This window comes from Mustela nivalis (assembly GCF_964662115.1).
Source record: "Mustela nivalis genome assembly, chromosome: 13".
Lineage (NCBI taxonomy): Eukaryota > Metazoa > Chordata > Mammalia > Carnivora > Mustelidae > Mustela > Mustela nivalis.
In genome coordinates, this window is record NC_139032.1 from 79,633,576 (window position 1) to 79,658,784 (window position 25,209).

General features: G+C 36.7%; 1 protein-coding gene across 1 annotated transcript in view; it reads right to left on the bottom strand.

The window, feature by feature from the left end:
- MEGF9 (multiple EGF like domains 9) overlaps nt 1–25,209 on the bottom strand; it is an 83,262-nt gene that overhangs the window by 18,629 nt on the left and 39,424 nt on the right. The window contains exon 2 of the mRNA XM_082694519.1: nt 23,292–23,493. Coding sequence (XP_082550645.1) covers nt 23,292–23,493 — 202 coding nt within the window. The remainder of the gene's footprint in view (nt 1–23,291; nt 23,494–25,209) is intronic.

Here is a 25,209-nt window from a genome sequence, read left to right on the forward strand (position 1 = left end):
AAAAGTGGTCTCTTTCTCACTGCCACTAAGTATCAGGTCTTCCTTAACAAAAGCTAAGAGTTCTCAGTGCTTGAAGAGAAACTGCAGCCTAGCAAAAGTCCAAGGTTCCCAGAGATGTAAGGCGAAATATTTTGATGCTTAAAGCTTAGTTAAAATTTGTACTGATCATAGTGAAGAAGATGAGCCTTGATTTTAAACATGCAAAGAAATGTACATTACTAAGTACATCTCTTAAGTAACTTCACAAAAAAATAAAACAAATGGAAAAAATCCAAACACATATACGCTTACATAGTCTTACACAAAAATACCCCAAGGTACTTAAAGAGCTAGCAAAGCAAATCTGTATTCATCAAATATGAAGTTCAGGAATGTAATTACTCAACAAGAAGGAACTAGTCAGCCTAAGTCTCACTCAACTGTCAGAAAATTATAAAGGATAAAATTGCCTTCCAAAGAATTGCTAACAACATTTTATTAGCCAATTTCTAAGGCTTTTAAAATGTTAATCAAAATATGCTTGCTCCTCATTTCTCTATAGATAATTCTTCTGTTTACCGAATAATCTAACAGTTACTTTTAATGGCAGTGTTTGCCGAACTCACCAACCTACAAGAAAATGATATTATCTTGGAATAGCTAATCACTTCATAACATCTCATAATCATAAACCATGTTCTCAAAGTAGTTGCTATTCCTGTAAGTGGACTTTCCCTCCATAATTCTGCTCTGCATACTCAGAAGACTTATTTAAGCAGGCATCTTTTTCCCTGGAGAATATGTTCCTTAGTTGTTGATGTAAAAATAAAAACCCCATGAGTGGCTTTATGAATCCTGATAAAGCGATTGACTAGTCTAGATACCATGTTTCACTTTCCCTGGGTCAATTTTAAAACACAGGAAAGGAGGTGCTTTCTCTCTCTCTCTCTCTCTCTTTTTAAATATAGCAGAGAGTGGGAAAGTTGCAGTGAGACTACGCTAGTACTGTTCTCCATGTTACTCATGGCCCATCGCCAGCTTCTGCGTGTATAAGAATTAAATCACTCAGCAAATATAAAGCTCTGCCTGTGTGACTTCTTTTACAGAATAAAGCCTTTACAACACCCCCTTTCATGGTCTCCCTCTGTTAAAGACTGTTGAATGCTTTTTGAAGCAAAGGTCAATGATATAAATGCAATGAAATCAAAGACAGGGAAAAAAAAAAACTCCTGTTAACAGACCACTTATGCTTATCCATAGATTTGAAGTGAAAACCAAAGACTCATAGCTACTGAGATCAACTCAGATAAACTAAGAATTTGCTCATCTGGTGTCACTTTTTATAGACATAAGTTAGTTACTAGCAATGTACTACTATAGTATAGAAAATTATATCAGAAAGAAGAACATAGAGTTATTTATAAAGGAAGCACAAGCATTGTGCAACTAAGCCATACTGAGTACAACTAAGTATATACTATACATTTATAATATCCCAAATAGGATTCTCAGATTTTCTTAGAGTGTCAGGTGCTTAGTTACAGAATTTATTGCACTCCTAAGTATGAATCATTATTACAGGGTTTGATCACTTAAAAATGATCTCTTAAGGGGTATTTGGCTGGCTTAGTCAGAAGAGCATGCGACTCTTGATCTCTAGGTCATGAGTTCAAGCCTCACACTGGGTGTAGAGATTACTTAAATAAATAAAACTTTAAAAAAACCTATCTCTTAAAACATGAATAATATATATTTTTGACATGAAGTCATTAATTTTTCAAAAGGGAATTCAATGGTGTATCACATTTCAAGATATGGTATGTATTTATGTCATACAAGTACTAAACAAAATGTCTTTGTCTGTTTAAGACAAATAGATGGAGAATCTCCAAAATTTCCATTATTTTATAAAAGCATTGACTAGGGTGGGAAGGGTAGAACACAGGAAGGAAGGTATCAGGGTCTATGGAAAATTCATAGCCTAAGAAGACAGAGAGCTTGGTTCATATTCCAGCTCTGCTAGTAACTAGGTGGGACCATGTGCTTATTCAATCTTAGACTCAGTATTCTCATTTGTAAAATGAAGATAATTATACTAAGCTTTGTAGGGTTACTGTGAAAATCAAAGATTATATACCAAGGGTACTCAGCATAGCATCTGGTATGTAATCAATACTCAAGAATAAAAGAATTATGAAGGTGATGACAGTAATCCTAGATCTTGAATTTTTTCTAAGAATTATAAAGAAAATGGGTTGGACTCTCTAACAGGTAAAGGCAGACAAGGCTAAGTTACTTTTAAAATTCTGTTAATAAACCTAGAGAAACTGCAAGAATTTATGGGGGTAATTGCTAGTTTGGAGCAAAAATGTGGCTAGGAAAAAAGAGCACATTATGAAAAAAGCACAGTAGAAATAGTCTGGGGAAAGAAATTCTAAAGCTGAGAAGGGAGGGGCACCTGGGCAGCTCAGCTGGTTAAGCATCTGACTCCAGGTGGGGTCCTGACCTCAGAGTCCTCTGGGAGTCCTGGGATTGAGCCCTGCGTTGGACTCCATGCTTAGTGGGGGAGATCTTGTCCCTCACCCTCTCCTTCTGCCCCACCCTCTACTCATGTGCATGCACACTCTCTCTCAAATGAATGAATAAAATCTTTAAAATTTTTTTCCAAAAATAATAAAAGTGAGAAGGGAAAGTATCTGAAAAAGCCTACATAAGGCAGGACTTAAATCGGTGAGACTTGATGGTTTTTGTACAAACTAGCTAACTGATTTAAATTTTTTCTAAGTTGTCAAATCTCTCAGCAAGTTTTGTGTTATCAAAAACATCATCTATTTTCTTCCTAAGAGTTGTAAGATATAAATTACATGTGCATGGCATATCTTTAGATATCATGTTATCAATCTGAACTTAAGAAGTCATAGAATAACTAAAAAGATATAGTTCTAATTAGGAGAAATTTATGGTTATTCAGAAGCCTTGCTTTTCCTTCTTCCTCACATAGTTTACATGTTGGCACTCTGATATGGAAAGAACAAGAAACAGAAAAAATGGATAATAGAAGGAATTTTTTCTTCTATCTTTAATAACTAACAACAATTTAGTATAGAGATGTCTGCATAGCTCAGTCAGTTAAGCATCTGCCTTCAGCTCAAGTCATGGGACTGAGTCCTGTGTCATTGGCAGAGAGCTTGCTTCTCCTTCTCCTTCTGCCATTCCCCCTGTCTGTGCTCTCTCACTGTCTCTCTCTCTCTCAAATAAATAAATAAAAATCTTGAAAAAAAATAATATAAACAATTTAGTGAAGTAAGAGATTGAACCACTAGTTAAAACACAATATGAAATTAACAGAAAATTGTTGATTATAAGCTCTCTCGATATATTAAAAAATATATAATATTAAAAAGAAGCTGGGAAAAGTTGATCTAACTAGAAAAAAGTCTTTATATGAGAAAACAATAAAAGTGAAATTATTAGCAATTCTTAACTTCATGTTTGTGTCATGATTTTGTAAAGGTAGTAAAAATAGTTTCTCCTTTGGTTATGAAAGAAACTCAGTAATTGGACATTTTGGCAAAAGACCATCTGCATTTAGCATTCCTCTGTCTTTCTACAATCATGGAAAAGACCATGATGCAATGAGAAAAGCTCATTTGCTGGAGAAAAAAAAAGGATAGCTTTATTGTTGAAAACATTGGGCTATTATACTAAACATTCCTTGTATTTTTGCGGGCAAATAGTCTAAAATATTCTTAGAGGAAATCCATATTCAGACAGAAATTCTTAGCACTCAAAAGGGTATTGCCTAAGTGCAAAAATATTTTCTGATAGCCAATCATACTAAAATCAAATTTAAAAACTTATTTGAAAAGTCAGAAATAAAAGTTAATGGCAAAAAAATAAAAAGTATATTTCCAGAGCCATAACTTGGGAAGGCTTACCTTAATTCAACTAGGAAAATTATTTCTTGTTTCCTTCACTTTTTGAGTGAAATAAATATGGCCATAAGAATACTTAAACCCTGGGGCGTCTGGGTGGCTCAGTTGGTTAAGTGACGGCGGCCTTCGGCTCAGGTCATGATCTCAGGGTTCTGGGATCGAGCCCCGCATCGGCTCCTCCCTCCCTCTGCCGCTCCCCCCGCCTGTGCTCTCCTGCTCTCTCTCTCAAATAAATAAAAATCTTAAATAGATAATAAAAAAGAATACTCAAGTCTTCACAATTACTCCATTATTTGATAGAGATTTCTGCATTTCCAAAGTCATTTTGAAGAGAAAAAAGAAAAAGCATGTCCCGATACCATCTTCCTGAAGATGGCCCTCAAACACATTAACATTGTATCCTTTTGTAACCTTTGTTAAAGATTGGCTTAATGAAAGGTTAATTTTTTAAAATATTTTTTAATTTAAATTCCAGCTACTTAATATACAGGGTAATATTAGTTTCAGCTGTAGAATTTGGTGATTTGACATTTCCATACAACACCCAGTGCTCATCACAAATGTACTCCCTAATACTCATCAACAATTTCACCCATCCCCCCACCTTCCCTCTGGTAACCATCAGTTTGTTCTCTATAGTTAAGAGTCTGTTTCTTGGTTTGCCTCTCTTTCTCTCTTTTCCCTTTGCTCACTTGTTTTGTTTCTTAAAATTCACATATGAATGAAATCATATGGTATTTCTTTCTCTGACTTTTCACTTAGCATAATACTCTCTAGCTCCATCCATGTTGTTGCAAATGGCAAGATTTCATTCTTTTTGATGGCTGAGAAATATTCCACTGCATTTGTATGTGTGTGTGTGTGTGTGTTTATGTGTGTTTATATACACACACCACATACATACATACACACCACATCTCCTTTACCCATTCATCAATGGACCCCTGGGCTCTTTTCATAATTTGGCTATTGTAGGTAATGCTTCTATAAACAGCATATAAAGCAGCATCTGGGTGGCTCAGATGGTTGAACGTCTGTCTTTGACTCAGGTTATGATCGTAGGGTCCTAGGATCAAGCCCCATGTAGGGCTCTCTGCTTAGTGGGGGAGCCTGCTTCTCTCTCTCCCACTGTTGTTCCCCCTGCTGTGCTCTCTCACTCTGTCAAACAGATAAAATCTTTAAAAAATAAAATAAAGTCAAACCTTGCTGAGACTCTAGCATGTCCATCTTTAAACAAAAAAATAAACATCAGGGTAGATGCATCCCTTTGAATTAGTTATTTTTGTATTCTTTGGGTAAGTGCCCACACAATTACTGGGTTGTAGGGTAGTTCTATTTTTAACTATTTGAGGGAACCTCAAACTATTTTCCTGAGTGGCTGCACCAACTTGCATTCCCACCAACAGTGCAAGGGAGTTCCCCTTTCTCCACATCCTTGCCAACACCTCTTGTTTCTTGTGTTGTTGATTTTAGCCATTCTAACAGGTGTGAGGTGATATCTTATTGTAGTTTTCATTTGTATTTCCCTGATGCTGGGTGATGTTGAGCATCTTTTCATGTGCCTGCTGGCCATCTGTATGTCTTCTTTGGAAAAATGTCTATTCCTATCTTCTGCTCATTTTTTAATTGGATTCTTTGTTTTTTGGATATTGAGTTTTATACAGTCTTCATATATTTTGGATACTAACCTGAACGGGTAATTATTAACACTTGATCTGTGTATATGCTGTGTTTCAAAAATTAACTTAACTTGTAGTGCCTTGAATTTAGAACTTATTTTCTCACAGAAATGACTGCATAAGTGGTCGCTTAGTTTCCAGATAAGCAAACAAAAACCTGTTTAATTCAAAGTGTTGATACTGACAGTGCTAAGAACCAAGTCCTTTTTACCCAAGTCTGAAGATTTTGAGTTCTAAATCCTGTAGGGAATGAAGTAGTCAGGGGCAATATTAACACCTACTGAGTTTTACTGGGGGGAATATAAATAAAGTGCATAGCACAATATTTATATATTCATTAGTTACTTTTGTTCTTATGATAATTCTGTGACATTCATTAAGTCTCAATTTTGCCACTTTCTAGCTGTTTGATTGTTGAACAAATTAAGTTTTCACATTTGAAAAAGTAATAATAATCCCTATTTCAAATGATTGTGAACACTAGTTAAAACTACGTATTTAAGTATCTTCCAAATTTTAGTAGCACTCTATCTGGTCAAATTAGGGATACTCAACATTCCCAAACAATATAGCTTCCATGACATGAAATGACTCAATTTTCAAGGTCACACACCCAGAGGGCAACCAGAATTAGAACCCAGGTCTATGAAGAATCTGCCAACCATTCTTTTTTATGAAAGGATAATTGTTATATTATATTAGTTTCAGGTATACAACATGATTTGATACTTATTTACATTACAAAACCATCACCACAATAAGCTTAGTTACTACCTGTCACCATACAAAGTTACACTGTTTTCCCCTGAGTATTTTTTACATTGATTTGTAGATATCCTTTATTCCTGGAATAATCAATCCCTTGTCAGTATAATGTGCTACAATTATTTTCTCTCAGTTGGAGGCTTGTCTTTTGTATAAGTTTTACAGTTTAACAAAGTAGTTAAGGTGTGAACACTGGAGCTAGACTACCTGGATTTAAATCCTGGCTTTACCACTTACTGGTCATTTGACCGTAAGTAAATTACCTCAACGTCCTGCTTCAGTTTCCTCACTTGTAAAATGAAGAAAATAATTTCTCACTCTCACAAGTGTGTTGTGAAGATTAATTTAGTTAGTATTTGTTAAGCATGCAGAACAGTGTCTGACACATAGTAAAAATTGTATAAGTACTGCTACTATGTTACTAGTGTTGTTGAAACTTATCCCTAAGCTTTCGTACCTCCTCAACTATATGTCAAATATCTCTCCATACATGGGTTGTTTCTGGGTCTTCGTTTTTGTTCTATTTATCTATTTGTCTATCCCTGAACCAAACAAAACTCTCTTAATTACTACAGTTTTAATTCCCCTAAGTTCTTCATATAAAATTTTTGAAAAAATATAGATCTGTTGAAAGAACAGTATTCTCAGTATCTATACATATTTTTTGCTTTTTACCCAGTACTCCTCTAATCCCTTCTCCCCACTTACATCACTTCAGCCACACTTGCCTTACTGTTGTTCAGATGTGCTGTGTATGTTCCTGCATCAGAGACCCTGTATTTGCTGCCCTTTCTGTTGGCAATACCCTTCACCCAGGGGATTCTACATGGCATACCCCCTTACTTCTTTTTGTTATTTATTCAAATGTCATATTCTCAACAAGGCCTCTACCAGCCACACCATCTAAAACTGTAATATCTCTTACTATTTAATATAATTTATATTTATTTTTTATTATCTCTCTCCCCATCTAGAATGTCAGCTCTATGAAATCAGAGGGTTTTGTTTGTTTGTATGTTTGTTTGTTTCCACTGTTATATTCCCAGGGCCTACCACAGTACCTGGCACATGATAGACACTTAAACTCTCTCATGTAATGATAGTGTAATTTGGCTCAAAATCTATGTATGTTTCATTTATTAATTCATGATGCCTTCTGAGCACAATATTTGTCTTCAATTTAGCCTATTTAATATTTTATATTACATTTAAATAAACCTCTTAGAATCTTAGAAACAGGATATTTATCTAGGTGAGCAAAATGAGACATTTAATGACTGACTGGTCCATGATGGGCCAGTCAACATTGTAAGACATTGATCCCTTGGATTTGTTTGTTAAAGGACGAAGAAGAGCAGAAAGGGAAAAAAATAATTTACTAGCCCACAAAGATAAATCTGTTTTGCTTAACCCCAATTTTCTATTATGACCCTACTAAAAAAGCTTCTTTAGCTTATATAATCCTTATATAAGTAAAGAGCAGAGACTGGAATGCCTCAAATAAGCCTACTCATTATTACTTCTGGTTTTCTTCTGTATATATTAGATTTTGGGGGTCAACAGATTGATGAGTGGTTCTGATTGTTAGGCCCTATCTCAGAATTTCTGATTCAGTAGGTCAGGGGTTGGGCCCAAGAATTTACATTTCTAACCAATCCCCAGGTTATGCTGATATTGATCTGGGGACCATACTTGAAGAACCACTGTAATAGATTAACTAGAAAAATGTCACTATACTTGCTTCACTCTACTTTTCAATCCCAAGCCTTGACTGGTAAAGCTGCTTGATTTCCATCTCTGCACTTAGTGCTTAATTTGGTATCAGTTCTGATCTAAGAAGAGGGTAGTTAAGGCAGTCAACCTCAGTGAACTATCATTAAGTCTCATCTGCTACTGGTTCCTTTGACTTTAGTCCCTATATTCTCAATGGCTGAATTACAACTACTGTCCCTAGTTTCCTGATGTCCAGCTCCTTGTCCCAGTGGCTGTGCCTCACCACTTCCTACCCCGATGACTAGGTTCACAACACTTGCTTTCAGATCTCCAACATGTTAAACGTCTGCCATTTAAGCCCCAACAAGGCAAGTGGACTCAACTTTGATATTTATAATGTCCTAATTCCTGACTTTCAAATGATTCTCTATGGATGCTCTCAAGACTTCAAGTTGACTTCTTCTATACAGTATTTAATTTCACTGTAGAAGATCTGACTTCTAGATTTATGCCTTAGGTTGATCAATCATGCTCACCCATACCTAGACCTATACTGACACTGAGACTCACACCGCCATATCTAATCTCGCCCTTCTATTTTAGGGTGCACTGGGGAGAGCCTTGGAATCAGACAGACCTGGGCCCAAATCTAAGCTCTGCCATTTATTAATTATGCCATACTGTTAAGTAACTCAACCTCAAGAGCAAGACAGCTAAGCTGTTCTGAGAAGTCAGAGAGGTTATATGTGTAAAGCATCAAGAACAGAGGTTAAACAGTGTTCATTGAATGTTAATTTCCTTCTGCTGTCTCTCCTGCATTATGCAGCTTCCTTAGGTGAGCAGTTTAGTCAAAAAAATGAATATATTTTCCTGTAAAATCTCTTCTTTCAAATATCTATAATATCTTTTACTGGACATTGTATTCTACCTTAGAGCTCTTTAAATAATCAATTCAGGATCAGCAAAAGTGAAACTTAATTAAGGAAATGGTCACAATGTATGTGTTAGGAATTGGCAGAAGTGAAGGAAGGGATTCTGTCATTGACAATATAAGCCATGTTTTTTTATTATGCTTTTGGCAGTGTGAGAAGAATGTCTATGACTTTCCTGTACAGCATTTATTTTTTTTAAAGATTTTATTTATTTATTTGACAGAGAGAAATCACAAGCAGTCGGAGAGGCAGGCAGAGAGAGAGAGAGGGAAGCAGGCTCCCTGCTGAGCAGAGAGCCCGATGCGGGACTCGATCCCAGGACCCTGAGACCATGACCTGAGCCGAAGGCAGCGGCTCAACCACTGAGCCACCCAGGCGCCCCCTGTACAGCATTTAGAAGAAAATTTAAATTTAATGACATCCCAGATCTCTTTGAGAACCCATTTAATCTTATAGACCTTCTCCATAGAAAAATACATATCCACCATTATATTTCATGCATTTCCCTCTTCATAGACTAAGAACTTCTGACCTCAAGCTTAAGAGTATACACTAACCCAGAACTGAGTGCCATGGAAGTTGAAGGTAACAGAAAGAACATGAGATAAGTTGTCAGAAGAGCTTAAGTCTACTGCTCTTGCTCTGGTATTTAATAAATGTCCAAGCTTGGGCTCCAACATTTTAATTATTTCTTCTCATTAGTAATTTGGTAAAAATCATCCTTACCTACCTCATCCTTACCTTACCTACAGGGTTGTTGCTAGAATCAAATGAGAAAATGTACAGGAGATGAGAATACTAGTTCAGATATTAGTTATTAACATTACTTAGAAACCTACTGAATTTATAAAAACAGGAGCAAGCCTGAAATACCCTCACTGTTAAAACACATGGAATATACCATACCACAGAATTCATTTAGTATATAAAGAACCATAATCATGGAATTGATCATTTTTTTAAAAGATTTTATTTATTTATTTGACAGACAGAGATCAGAAGTAGACGGAGAGGCAGGCAGAGAGAGTGGAGGAAGCAGGCTCCCTGCTGAGCAGAGAGCCTGATTCGGGGCTTGATCCCAGGACCCTGAGATCATGACCTGAGCCGAAAGCAGAGGCTTAACCCACTGGGCCACCCAGGTGCCCCAGAATTGATAATTTTTTAAACTAGCCCTATATACTTTGAATGTCAAAATAATCATGGCTAAAGCATTTGTATCTTTTTTATAGGAAATCTAGAGAAACTTCAAGTCAAGATCTCTCTTTGGAATTGACAAATTTAGGTATTTTGAATGGAAGCCAAATCCAAGGGAAAAAAAGATGAATAGTCCCATATTCTCTCTACCCTCTAGGAAACATATTTCTTGCTATTAAAAAAAAAAAAACCAATTGAGATGGAACAAGTCATGCTGATTTAATTTTCTTTCAGGGGACACAGGGGAAGACAAAGCCTTCTCTGTGGGAACAAGTGTCCTTCTATTTCAGCCTAAGTCTACTAACATAGGATTTAGAAGCTTTTCTTTTAAAACTTTATAGGAAAAAAAATACTTAAAACATTAAAAGAGGCTATGAATTGGATTGTATATTCTAACCACAATGCCATACATCTAAAGTGGCAGATCTCCATGCCAGCAAAGTCCGTTAATTTCCTTACTGTGATTCCTTGTCTGCACCTAAGACTAAGAATTATCACTAGGGCCAGCTACATCTTCATCATAAGACAGTAATACTATCCATATTCCCTTGACTGACTGCTCTAAATAATAATTCTATCAACTTTTTATTTCTAAATAATGTTAGATGTAAAGAAAAGTGTAAAGATAGTACAGGGAGTTCTTGTATACTATTCACCCAACTTCCCCTAAGGTTAACTTCTTATATAACCATGGCATATTCATCAAAACTGAAAATTAACCGTGCTATAATACTATTAAGTACACTATGACTTTATCGGAGTTCCCTAATTTTTACATTAATGTCCTTTTTCTGTTCCAGGAACCAATCTAAGATATTATCTTATGTTTGTTTACAGGGCATGTCTCCTTAGCTTCCTCCATTCTGACAGTTTCTTGGTCTTCCCTTGTCTTTTATAACCTTGAAGCTTTTGAAGAGTACTGGTTAGTTATTTTGTAAAATGTTCCTCAATTTGGGCTTGTCTGACATTTCATCGTGATTAGACTGAAATTATGAATTTTAGCAAAGACTATCTCAGAGGTAACATGCCCTTCTCATTCACTGCATTGTATTAGGGGATACACGACACTATATACATGACTTGTTACTGATGATGTTATCTTGATCACTCAAATGATAACTCTTCATGCTAAGAATCTGTCTGTATAGTAGCTAAACTTAGAACAGTTACCAGGTATATTTAGAAAATAGGCAGAGATTCAGCCATTCAATTAATAAACACTCAAAAAAACACTCAATTAATAAACTCAATTGATAAAATAAAGGCAGTATAGTCAGGTATTGGTTTGACTTGTTTCTGTCACTTACTAGTTATCTGTTTTGGAGCAAATTACTCAAGTCTCAGTTTCTTCATCTGTGAAATGAGACTAGTTCCACTTCAGTCAGTTGTTGTTTTATCCTTAGAAGTTAGAATATATAAAGCACTTAGCCTGGCACAAAGCAAACATTCAATAAATGTTAATACTGTTCATTCTGGGGTTGATGGTGGTAGTAATAATGTTAATATTATTTGCCAACTTGTGTCATAATTTCATCTGAGAAAGAAGTCAAATTTTAGGACAGAAAAGCATGATGTGTTTATAAGATTTTACACTCTTTAAGTGTAGTAAAGTGTCCTGAGAGATGCTTAGCTACAGATTAAATTGTGGTTTCTTTCTTCCTTAGCAAGAGAACTTTGCAACAGCATTGCCATTTGGGCAGGAAGAGAAAATAATCTTGAAGCAGATTTTTCCATCTGGGTGAAGAATCACTTGTTTAGGCTTCTTTGGTTGTGTCAGTACAGAGTGAACAGGCCCCACTGTCCTGAGACAAAAGTTTAGCAAGAACTTTGTTACTGGGGAGGGAGGGAGACTTGGGGTTTGTTAGGTGAAAGATTCTATGGAAAGTCCTCAACTAGAACACTTGGAACTGGCTTGCACACTGAGATACAGCTGCATGTATAAACCGAAGGAGCTGACTGTTAAGATCTAGAACTCTAGAGCCCTAAGGTAGAGCCTCCTTGAAAGAACTTGGCACTGAGGAGTGGGTTCATCCTCCCTCAAAGAACTGCTCTGGCCTCTTTAAGGATCCGGAACAGTGAAAGCATCATTACATCATTACATCACCTGTCAGGTTGTCCAGCCTGGCAATGCCATACAGGAGTGGGAGCCAGTAATGGCAGTGAACTGTTCAGAGTCCCGTTCCCCTGATACTTAGCATCAGAGGACTAACTCTTAGAGTTATTGGAAAATGAGTAATTAATTGTTGGAGAATGGGTTGCCTCAAAAGGAAAATGGGTTGCTACTGAGGCATATGAGTCTCAGAGTAATTAAGTGGAAAAATAAAAGAGGTGTGCCTACATCTGAACCTTGTTTGTGGAAAAGTCTGCCACTTATATAGCCATTCAACTTTCCCATATGTATTATTCTGGCTACCCCCACAGGCCTCTCTACAAAGATTAATAGTTTTTAAACTCTCAAAAGGTAAAGGGCCCTTGGAATTATTTTTAGCTGCACAGAAAGAACATGGGTGTGGGGACCCTGCTTGACGCTCCGCAGCAAGGCTCAGGGGGGATCAAATGCCATGTAATGTGGTGTGTGGCAGCAGCTACTGAAGCATGTAGGAGAGCATATTCAGTCCCCGCAGCCTGCAACAAAGGCAGAACAGGAACACAGGGAGAGAATATGGGCTGAGAAGGAACCCTTGGACTGAGCAATTCCTTAAATACAATTTAGAAATACAAACTACCTTTAGATTTGTGGATATGTAGTAGCGCGAAAAATCACAAACTTGCTAGACAATTATGCACAGAAACCTTGCTATCATGGGGCATATCACCATTGTCACTATTGCCCACTGTCAGTTTTCTCTCTGTTCTAGTTTTCATTCTGCCTCTAATTGCCCCCTGCGTATATCCATCCATTCTACTACTGCTAGGACACAGTGCTGATCTTTCTTCTGCTTAAAAATTGCATCATGAATAAAAGCCAAATCATTTATCTGGCCCTTGAGGCCTTCTGTGACCTGACCCTAGCAGGACTTGCCAGATTTATCTCCTCTGCCCCCACTTCTCTTCCACCTGACATCCTGTGTAAGCACATCTCTGAGACATTAATCTTCCTCTTTCCTGTTTTCTAACATCCTTTCCCACCTTGTCCACTTCTGTAAGCCTAATCCTTCCCTATCTTCAAAACTGAGGTCAAAAGTTATCTCTTCAATGAAATAATCTCTGATATTTTCAGCTATAAGTGAGATCACCCAGATTCTTAATCCGCTTAATAATTTACCCTTATAGTTTATGATGTCGGTCAATTTTTACTTCCTATTATAATTATTTCTATACTTTTTTAGTGTCCTTCCTAGATAGGAAGCTCTTTTGGAACAAGGCCCATTGTCTTACTAATCTTTTATTCCCCACAAAGTCTAGTAAAGTATCCTGCACATAATTTGTTATATAAACACCCTGATACCAAATACTGCAATTTGTATGAACATGATTATTTGTATTATTAGCATATATACATCTATATATTTGGGAGAGTCTCTCAGCAGAAGCCAAACAAATGAACTTTTAACATTATCAATAACTAAATTTAAGCTTTAAAATATTTCTTTCAAAAATCTCAAACTGGCCTTAAAGTGGCTTAATAAAATAATTAAGAAGAGTCTGCAGCATGGGTTAGGGAAAATACCCTGTTTGATCAACAGCCACTATACCAACTCACTGTGACATGTTATTTCCATGTTCTCAAAGGTCACCAATAGCTGGAAGAAAGATGTGTTGTGTTTTTTTCCATTCATTTGACTACAGCTGTTATCTAGTTAATAATTAGAATACCAGGAAAGCAGAACATGCCCTGTATTGAATGGAGGATTTAAAATAGAAGTATACTGAAAAACACACAGAGCCATCTAAACTGTAATAAACATACATTATTTACACTTAAATTCAATGCTCTTGGTGCCTTTTTCTGAATGAGCCCTGTCTAGCCATTTGTTAACATTCAAATTTTAGTCTAATTTCTTTTACCATGAACTTAACAGGATGCTTGGTGTAATGTGCTTAAAACATCTTCTAACACATAAGCCATTGGCACTGTATGAACATTTTTTGAAACAAATTAATCATGATAGGATAAGGGGGTCAATTACCTGCTTTTGACTAAGACAGCCACCTTTTAAAATTCTACCTTCAAGGAAAAAAACATAAAAGTGAACTTAAAAAAGATAATTTAAACTAGATATTCATACCATTGCCAGAATAACTGGGATACAGAATAAAATTATTTTTAAATAAAATTAAAGCTGTAAGGCTCTGCTCTATTTTCCAAAGGAATAGCAGAAGAATATCCTAGAAAATTTCTTGAGTTTGTTACACAATGGATATGCACCTATCTTATCAGATATCTCTATCTGAATATCTCATAATTACTTCAAAATGAACACATTTGAACCCTAACATCATCATCTCCCTCCAACTTGCTAAGTTTCCTGTATTCTTTATCTAGTTAATGGAATATCTCTTCCCTCATGTGCCCAAGCCAGAAAGAAACATGGGAGTCATCTCTACTGCTCTCTTCCTTACTCCTTATGTACCAACAAACACCTAGCCTTGTCACATTTTATTCTCCAATTACCTCTTATATTGGTTCCCTTCTCTCTTGTACCATTGACAATACCAATGCCAGTGTCCAGTTTCATTGGTCTCCTCCCCTGAGCTCACTCTCTTTTATCTACCATATTTCTGACAAAGTGATTTTTCTTTAAAGATTTTTATTTATTTATTTGACAGAGAAAGAGATCACAAGTAGGCAGAGAGGCAGGCAGAGAGAGAGGGGAGGAAGCAGGCTTCCTGCTGAGCAGAGAACCCAATGCGGGGCTCGATCCCAGGACCCTGAGCCGATCATGCGGGGCTCGATCCCAGGACCCCGAGCCGATCACCCTCGATCATGACCTGAGCCGAGGGCAGAGGCTCAACCCACTGAGCTACCCAGGTGCCCCAGAGTGATTTTTCTTGAAAGCAAATCCAACATCACTCCTTTTTTGATATTCTTCAATAGATAAAATTTGCATCTCTTCAATGGATAAAATTAGGCCTTTTATGGTCTGGTCCTTCTTATTCTTCATTCATTCATTCTATTCATTCATCCAGTATTTACTGAATCTACTGTGTTCCAGGCACTGTTCTAAGTGTTAAAGATAACAACAGTAAAGAGAAAAAGTCTCATCTCATCATTTCCCACTCTCCTTCAACCCTTTTTTTCTACCACTAACAAGTGTTCTTGCCTTTGAGAAATAGTGAGACACTTGCACTCTACTGAAGATGCCTTGCTATTTCATACAAATTTCTACTCCTCTTTCAGGTCTCAATTTAATTTTTTATTTTTTATAACCTGGTGATTCAGGTCTCAATTTAAATGCAACTTTTTCACTCAGCACTTCCCTGAATCTCCTGTGCACTTTTCTGAATACTCATATTTTGTTTGTGTTTCTATCTTTCCACAAGGGTCGTTCAACATCTGCAAATCAATCAACATGGTAGAGCACATCAATAAAAGACAAGAACCATATGACCTTCTCAATTGATGCAGAAAAAAACATTTGACAAAATAGAACATCCATTTCTGATTAAAACTCTTCACAGTATAGGGATAGAGGGAACATTCCTCAATATCAGAAAAACCATCTATGAAAAGCCCACAGCAAATATAATTCTCAATGGGGAAAAGCTGAGAGCTTTTCCCTTAACATCAGGAAGAGGGCAGGGATGCATACTCTCACCACTATTGTTCAACACAGTACTAGAAATCCTAGCCTCAACAATCAGACAACAAAAAAAGACATAAAGGGCATCCAAATTGACAAAGAAGAAGTCAAACTCTCCTTGCAGAGGACATGATACTGCATGTGGAAAACCCAAAAGACTCCAACCCCAAATTACTAGAACTCATACAGCAATTGAGCGATGCGGCAGGATACAAAATCAATGCACACAAATCAGTTGCTTTTCTATACACTAACAATGTAACTGTAGAAAGAGAAACTGAGGAATCAATTCCATTCACAATAGCAACAAAAACCATAAGTATGATACCTAGGAATAAACCTAACTAAAGATGTAAAGGATCTAACCTCTAGAAACTACAGAACACTTATGAAAGAAATTGAGGAAGACACAAAAAGATGAAAAAATATCCCATGCTCTATCTTTCCACTGACAATAAGTGCCATGAGCACAGGGATAATGTCTTTGGACACAGAGTTGGCAAGGGCAATGCCTTTATTGAATGAAATGAATGAATGAATAAAATGACACAGCTTTCCTCAATTGTTAATTGTTTCCAGTAATCAAATTACTTTTTCTGTATCTCCCAGAATTATATGCAAAGTAATAAAGAAGAGTTTACACAAGCAGCTGTTACTCCAAATTATTACACAAGCGATGATTTATCTGAGTCCCATGTGAATGTGTGCCTCAGTGGTTTGCCATCTTTCTATTCGACATTTATTTCAAGTTGACTTCATGAGTAAAATTTTGCCCTCTGTCCTGGGGCATATTCCCACAGTTAAGATGTAAAATAATAAATATTTCAAAATACACTCAGGGTATGGCAGCAATGACAGATTTTATGTAAAAGGATATTACACCACAGCAGAGCTTCTTTGTTATCCTACAGAGACAATCTATAACGATGCACCTAACATACTGACCTACTATAGATGCATTTTAAAAATCTCAAATCATTATATAATTGCCTCCATATAAAGCCAACCCTGACAATATTTTAAGGGCTGTAGTAAGAGATACAAGCTCTCACCAGGCAAGCTGATTTTTTGAGATAAAATGTTATATGATTTCTTCATTCACTTATTAAACATATGTCCAAATATAAATCAGGAAAACATTAGAAATGCACTGCAAAAGCAAAAATGAAAAGATATCGTAGACCGACTCCCTCCCAATTAAACAGGTTGGAACATCAATGGTGCTGTGCGGGGGTGGCCATCTGTCAGTACATAAAGGACTTTGTGTTTGCACATAAAGACATTGCTCAACCCACATCTGGTTCCCACAGCCAAGTTCTACCCTCACTAGGGCAACTCCCACTGAAAATATAGGGGCATAAAGAACAGGGAGATGAATTTTTTAAAAGCCAGCTGTTTGTTCCATGAGCATTAGATGTACAAGAGAATCAGGATAGAATTGAGTCCACTCTTCTACTTCTATTTGTTTTTAAAAAGAGAACAAGGAGGTGGAAACAGAAAAGAATTTTGAGTAGGTGTTAAGAGCTCAGATTTCTCATCTCATTGTATAATCTTAGGAAATTCACTTTAATCTGCATGGTTTTTTGTCTCCTGATAAGGTCTTCTTCTCAGCCCTCTGCCTTCCCAAATCATAATTTAGAAGGCGCATCTCGGTTCCCACCTCCTCTGGAAAGCCTTTTCCCTTATTACTTCAGTTTATTCTTTTCTCGCTCTAGACTATTTGACCTAGAAATTCAGCATGTATTTATAAACTGTTTTGTATTGTCTTCTAGTAGTTTTGTGTCCTTTTGTCTAGCATAGGTTACAGGCTTCTAGACAAGAGCAAAAGCAATATTGCTTTACTCCAGAATTTTTGCTCCTCTTTGTGAGTTAACAATCTTATTTTTTTTTAAAGATTTTATTTATTTATTTGACAGAGAGAAATCACAAGTAGATGGAGAGGCAGGCAGAGAGAGAGAGAGGAAAGCAGGCTCTCTGCTGAGCAGAGAGCCCGATGCGGGACTCGATCCCAGGACTCTGAGATCATGACCTGAGCCGAAGGCAGCGGCTTAACCCACTGAGCCACCCAGGCGTCCCCAGATTGTCCAATTTTAAGAGGTTTAACATGTTTGTGAAAATGGAGGAAAATAATTTAAACTTTTTTTTCCTGTTAGAATGAACAATTTCTTCTTTAGCCTACCAACAAAAACAAATACCCCAATCCCTCCTCATGCACAACACAGGTGGACTTAACCTTCCTCTTTGGTGAGTCACCAGTTCTATTCATCATGTTTAAAAAAAAAAAAAAAATAGACTCAACCTCTAGGGAGTTATTGAGCTGAATCTATGTGCCTGTCATAATGTAAGTGGGGACACACACACACACACACACACACACAATTCAAGTCTCACAAAAATCCTTCAAGTCAAATATATAATTTACAGATGAAAACACTGAGGCTCAGAGAGGTCAGATATCTAATTTTTTTAATTTTAATTTTTTATATTATATTATGTTAGTCACCATATAGTACATCATTAGTTTTTGATGTAGTGATCCAAGATTCATTGTTTATGTATAACACCCAGTGTTCCGTGCAATACATGCCTCCTTGATACCCATCACTGGGCTCTCCCATCGCCCTACCCCATCCCCTCTAAAACCCTCAGTTTGTTTTTCAAAGTAGCCTTTCATAGTTTGTCTCCCCCTCCCATGCCCCCCCTTCACTTTTCCCTTCCTTCTCCCAATGTCCTCCATGTTATTCCTTATATTCCATAAGTATGAAGGTTATACAGTTAGTAGGGGCTAAACTAAGAATAGAATCAAAGTCACTGATTTCAGATTCCACTTCCTTTCTACTACACATATGCTACTTGCCTACAATTTCCTTTTTCCTTAACTCATATAATTTATAGTAGAGCAGAACACAGAGGTGTTTCTTCATAGTTCACCCACATGTTCTTGCCAAAGTACATAGTCCTGCAACTTCCCATTTCTGTTCTTCTGGTCTTATGTCAATTTAACTTCCGTTCTGGTAGTGAGAAATGCACTGCTTACAGCTGTATTTAGAACTCCCAAATCTTCTTTCTAAAGACTTCCTTTGATTACAGGTTTTTAAAGGACTTCAGTGATGTGCTGTTTGTTCTGACAAATTGCCTGACATTCTGAAATAACACTGTTAAAATTTTTAAAATTAAATATTACTCTGCAGTAACCCACAGAAAAAGATTATGGATTTATCTCAAAAAATTAATATACCTAACTTTGGGGCCATAGACAATCAAGAAATAGGGCAAGTAAAACAAATAAAGATTATTGGAAGCAAGGAGGAAGGCTTATTGGAAGAGAGGTCAAGAAACTGAAAGGCCAAAGCATTGAGATCATCTATAGATGCTGAAATCATCCAGGATTTTGACAGATGTCATGGCAGAAAGACAACAGTGAGCCATGGATAAGAGATCAGGGGTGGTTCCTGGTAGGGGAACAGCAACACAGAGTAGAACAGCGTGCTCTGCTGCTAAGAGCTTCAGATGCAGGGTTTTAGAAAGGGAGAAGTGAGAGCACTCTGCAAGCAGCAATGAGGAGCAAGGAAGATGATCTACTCCAACTCCAGGTCTTAAGATAAGAGGAATCAGAGAGAGAAAACAGACATCACTTTTAAGGGCTGCAGGGGAAACAAGGTCCTTTCCCATGGCAATTAGAAGACGATGGTAAATGATGTGAAAAATCAACATACTTTGACTGCATGCAGATATTATAAAATTACATGTTATTCATAACAAAAGACCTACTAAGGATAGGTACATCAGGTACACAGAGAAAACGGTCCATATAGATCAAGTAATAATAATAATAATAATACAGGTATCTTCTCCCTCCTGCTTAACATCAAGCATCCATTACTGAAAATCATATATTCTACATGAAACGCCAATAAAAAACCCATTTTCCAATATTTCAAATGAAAATAATTACAATCCATTACCTATCAACCAAAAACTACTAATCAACTTTCTAAAGTGTAACTAAAACACAATAAAGCACCTGTAAATAAGTAGCAAATTCCCTTGTTAAGATGTATAATGCCCACGACGTCCCTTCCTGATCCAAAGCAATTCCCACGGTTGTCACCAGGGGCCTTATATGCAGTAACATGTGCACATCCTCTTTGTTGACGTGTGGTGCACTTTACAGATTGTTTACATGGCATTCTGACATTACCCCAGTTACAAGACTTCCCACATGTTACTTTGTTTAAAATGTTGTATATGACATTATTGTGTTTCTGGGATATAAATACAAATTTTTCTTCTATAACCATCAGCCAAAACACATTGAATTGAGAGATAAAAACATTCTGGGATATTTGGGTGTTAAATACCAAGAACCTTTCTACTAAGAAAAACAATTGTGTAAGTATGAAGTCATTCTGCTTCAAGGAATAAGCACTTGCTTGTTACATTTGTTCAAATGAATTGAACGGTAGCTTTGGTGTGTAAGTTATGTAAGTTAACTGTACCCCCTAAACATCAAAATTCTTATATTCAAAGTGGGAAAATAACAGTGCTCTCCTCAAGGGAGTTTTTTGAAAATCAAATGAGATAATGAACGTAAGTGACCTAGCATAAAGTATATGTTCAAAAAATGGTTTCTACTAGTATTTTTATTATATGTCTAGAAAGTATGGGTTGTAAAAATTGACATGTGAATTTTCTTGTTTGATCCTTAAGACAAAACAACTCTATACAAGAGAGAAACAGGACATGGATTATAACCACCACTGCACAAATTAAAAGATAAATCCTTTGAAAAGTAAAGTGACTTTCCCAAAGCTACATGGTTACCCGGCAATATCTACTAGGACTGGAACTCTAAACCAGGGGTTGGCAAACTTTTTCTTAAAGACCCAGACAGTAAATACGTTACGTTTGCAGGCCACACAGTCTCTGCTGCAATGAGTCAACTCTGCCACGGCAGCACAAAAGCCATCACAGATGATATATAAACAAGGGAGTACACCTGCATCCCAATGACACTTTACTTACAAAAGCAGCAGCAGGCTGGATTTGGTTCACGGCTGTAGCTTACCGACCCCAGCCCTGGATCTTTGAGTTACTAGTCCAATGCACTTTTCCACTATTCTCTAGTTACGACCTATTTTCAGAACAGTGTTTAGCCTATGTCACTTAATGGCATTAACTGTCGGGGGAAAAAATCAGAAATAATTTATAGGGCTGCCTATAAATTACAAAATAATTTATAGGGCTCATCCACTTAAGCATCCAACTCTTGGTTTCAGTTCAGGTCACGATCTCATGGGTGGTAGGATCGACCGAGCCCCTTGTAGGGCTCCATGCTCAGCAGAGAGCTGGCCTGAAGATTCTTTCCCCTGTCACTCCCCCCCACTCACATGTCACCTCTCTCTGTGTGTCTAAAATAAATAAATATTTTTTAAAAAGAAATAATCTGTAAAAGATCAATGGACACAGCAAGATACTACATGAATTTTTAAATTACTGTTTTTTCCTCCTCTCCAACTTTTAAAACTCCCTCTCAATGCTCCCCTTATTTCTTTCTCTTCTAATAAAGCAGTTTGGCCTAGAAGTAAACACTGTTTTATCTCTCCAAGGTTCTCAAGAAAAACAATGTGTTTGTAGAATCGCATTCTAAAGGAAGCAGTAGTCATGCCATTAGATATTAGAATGAGCAAACTTATCCAAATCTCATCTTGTAAAATGGTAAGAAAGTTGAACCTTCTAAGGATAGCTTGTGCAGGCATGTTTTTATTTTGCTCCCATAAAAACATGGGAGCAAAGGGAGCAATGATAAGCAACTACTATATTCTCAGTCTCCAATAACAGAATGATTATCAGTTTTCTCATTACAGAAGCTGCAGGACATGGTGATAGGGACACTGGGCTTAGAATCCTAACTGAGACTTCTTCCTCTGCCACTTAGTTTACCTGTGATTTAAAAACCCATGTAAATAGAGTTCCAAAGATTAAAACAAATAACTCTCTAAAAATATCAATCATCATAAACATTGATTATGGTTGCATTATAAACTTCTCTTTGCTTTTTACAGTTTTATTTATTTATTTGAGAGACAGCAAGCTAGAGAGAGAAAGCATGCGTGGGGTTTGGGCGCAGAAGGAAAGGGAGAAGCAGACTTCCATCTCAGCAGGGAGCTCAATGTGGAACTCAATCCCAGGACCCAGGGATTATGACCTGCACTGAAGGCAGGCACTTAACCAATTGAGCCACCCAGGCACCTAAAATTATAAACTTCTTAATCAAGTTCACATCCATATTTTTAATAGAGGTATGATATGATACAATATTGCATATCATGTGTATAGTATGATTTATAAAGCATCCAAGATAACTACTGCTTGTATAAAGAGACTTCTACCAAAGAGCTAAAAGTTCTTCAAAACTATTCCTTCATTTAAGCCAACAGTATTCCTTTGACATTAAAACAAACCAGAATGTATTGTGTGATGTGTGTTAGGCATTTTACGTGCATTTATCCATTTAACCTTCACAATGAACTTGAGGAGAAAGCGAGGCTCAGAAAAATGAAATAACTTGCTGAAAGCACAAAGCTCCAAGTGGCAAAAGATCTTGGATCTATACCCAAGTTAGCCTAATTGTAAAGCTTATGTTTTTATCATCACATAACACTGTCTTTTCAGCTTTTTGATTTGGGGTTCACAAAAAGCTAGGTGCCTCATACAAGGTCAAAGAATAATTACTTTCAATGTAGTAGAAGGCAAATCCTCAGATGGTGGGACACTGTTTTACAACATTAAATAGTCTCCAAATAACGTACTATTTTAAAGGTAATTTCCAGGTAATTCCTACTTAATCAAGTTTTGGTTCCCCAAACTGTGTTGGTGAAATCAGTCTTCTCCCCAAAAGTTAGAGAAATTAGGATATTACCAACTTTAAGCCTCAGATGTGCAAAGATACAGTTCTGGCATTTGGATAAAAGACAAAATAAAGCAAAGAGTAAGTTTTCTGAAAATCCAATGGCATGTGAATAAACAACAAGAACGTTTCCACTGGAAATGCCAGGAAGTTATCACTTCCAAGAGGAGATTGCTTTCTCAATAATTTTTTCCATGAAATTTAGAGAAATTATCACAAAGCAAAATTGGTGACCAGGTGCTTTTGAAGAACTAGATCAGCAAATTAGAGGCTTTTAAATTTTGATATTAAGTACACAAAGTGAGGAGATACAAGTATATGAAATATTTTATAAATCGATGCCTCCCTTCCCCCTTTATTTAAACCACTCTGGTCCTTGAGAACAAGAGCCTTTTCTCTTTCTTGAAAAAATAGCCTCACCTCCACCCTCTGCTGCTTACCTGCTGCAGAGCGCGCTGAGGGCTCCCTGTGGACTACAGTCACATGGCAGACAGAGCCCAGAAGTGTGATTCGGGTAAAAGCCCTCCCTGCAGGTGTCACAGTGGAGCCCTTGATAAGGTGGCAGACACTCACACTGCCCTGTGGTCTGGTTGCAGCGATTCACATCTAGGCTTCCCACCACAGAGCAGTTACATGCATATTCTATAAAGGAGAGAAGAGAAGAGACATCAGTAGCTAAGATTTAATGCTTTCTTAATAAAATGAATGCTGTTTTATTTTTCCTAATAAGTATTCATGACAATTTTATAAGGATGGAAAAACATGAATTTGGGTTCAAATTCACTTGCTGTCCCATTTATTGAACACGGGAAATATAGACAGTCAAGAATGTAAAACCATACATCACTCATAATTATGAAGCTAATATTCTCAATGTCCTTGCCAGTAATCTTTATCTTCTAGCCTCCTACACTATACACTCCCATAGAGGGGGGGTGGGGAGAATGAGGGAAATCCTGTATACCATTCAGTTTTTCTGGACTGGAAACCTCTAAAGACCTATTCTTACCTACATGGCACTGAGATCACATGCTGGAAATGGCAACATGTTAAATAATGAATACTCGCATTGTATAGCAGCACAAGTCTAAAGCTCAAATGGTTTACTGCGGTCACTTATTCACGTCAGACAAAATTATGCTAGAGCTGGAATCATAAGCTAATATACTCTTCCCAGGAAAGAATTCATGGAGAGTTGAAACTTTAAGGAAAGGATGAACAATAAATCCCAGATGAGAAAGTTTACACAGTCATTTTGATCAGTGGGCTAAAACCAATCACAGTTTGAATATCTTTCCTAAGTTTTAAGATTTAGAAAAAGAACTTTCCTTTAGCTACATTTCAAAGAGTTCTTTGGATGAAAATATTTTGAAGTCCTTGGCTTTAGCCTTTAAATGTAGATGTATTTAAAGGTCAGCTTGAATTTGTTTTTTGCTATTGTTTATACTCATTTTACCAAGAAAGTATTTTCAACATGGTTTGACACAGTATCAACACAAATTATTGTGAGCATGTGAAAAATAAGTAAAGTCAACTGCAGATAAAATAAAACCTTGTACACAGTTTAGGAATAGCCCCAATTCCAAAATAGCCACAAATCTAGGTTTAACAAGTCCCCCACCCCGCCAAATCTAGCATAAATTATACTTCTGAGTATAAGGCATATACATCTGAGTATACTTCTGAGATAAGGCATTATACTGATAAAAATGTAGCTTGGAAATAATAAATCTTTAATGCCATTTTTGATGATTTTTTAAAAAGTTACTGAATAACTGCAAATCCAGGGTCTTAATAGGTCTTAAATACAATGTTATAAATGCATTTGCTTCTCTAGTCTGGAAAAGGAAATTGAGATTCCTAATGTCATCACAAGCTGTTTATCCATACTAGTCAAAGCAAATGATTCCACAAAGAAATTCCCACTTGACTGTGCCCATACAATCCATACCTCCCACTCTTCTTCAGTTCCTAACCTTTGGGGTCAGCTTATCTCCCTGCTCTTTCCATCTCTTCTAATCTGTAAATAGATCAAATGCATGAATATACATATATCGGTGAGTGATTTACTTTATGCATAATTCAAGTATGAGGGGTAAATTAGTTACAAATCTCAGAGAAGACTTCAAGATTTCTTAAACTCCAAATTAGGAAAGTTATCAGTAAACTTTCTCAACACAGTTAACATTCTTATTTTCACTAGCCTATGTAAGCATGACATTTCTTTGACAGAGTTACTTTTTTTTCTCATTATTTCTAGTGTTTGGTGTGTGTGCATGCATGCGTGTGTGTGTGTGTGTGGTTTTTGTAAATAAGGAAGCCATGTTTAGTGGTCTGAAAAGTTGCCAGTGACAACTT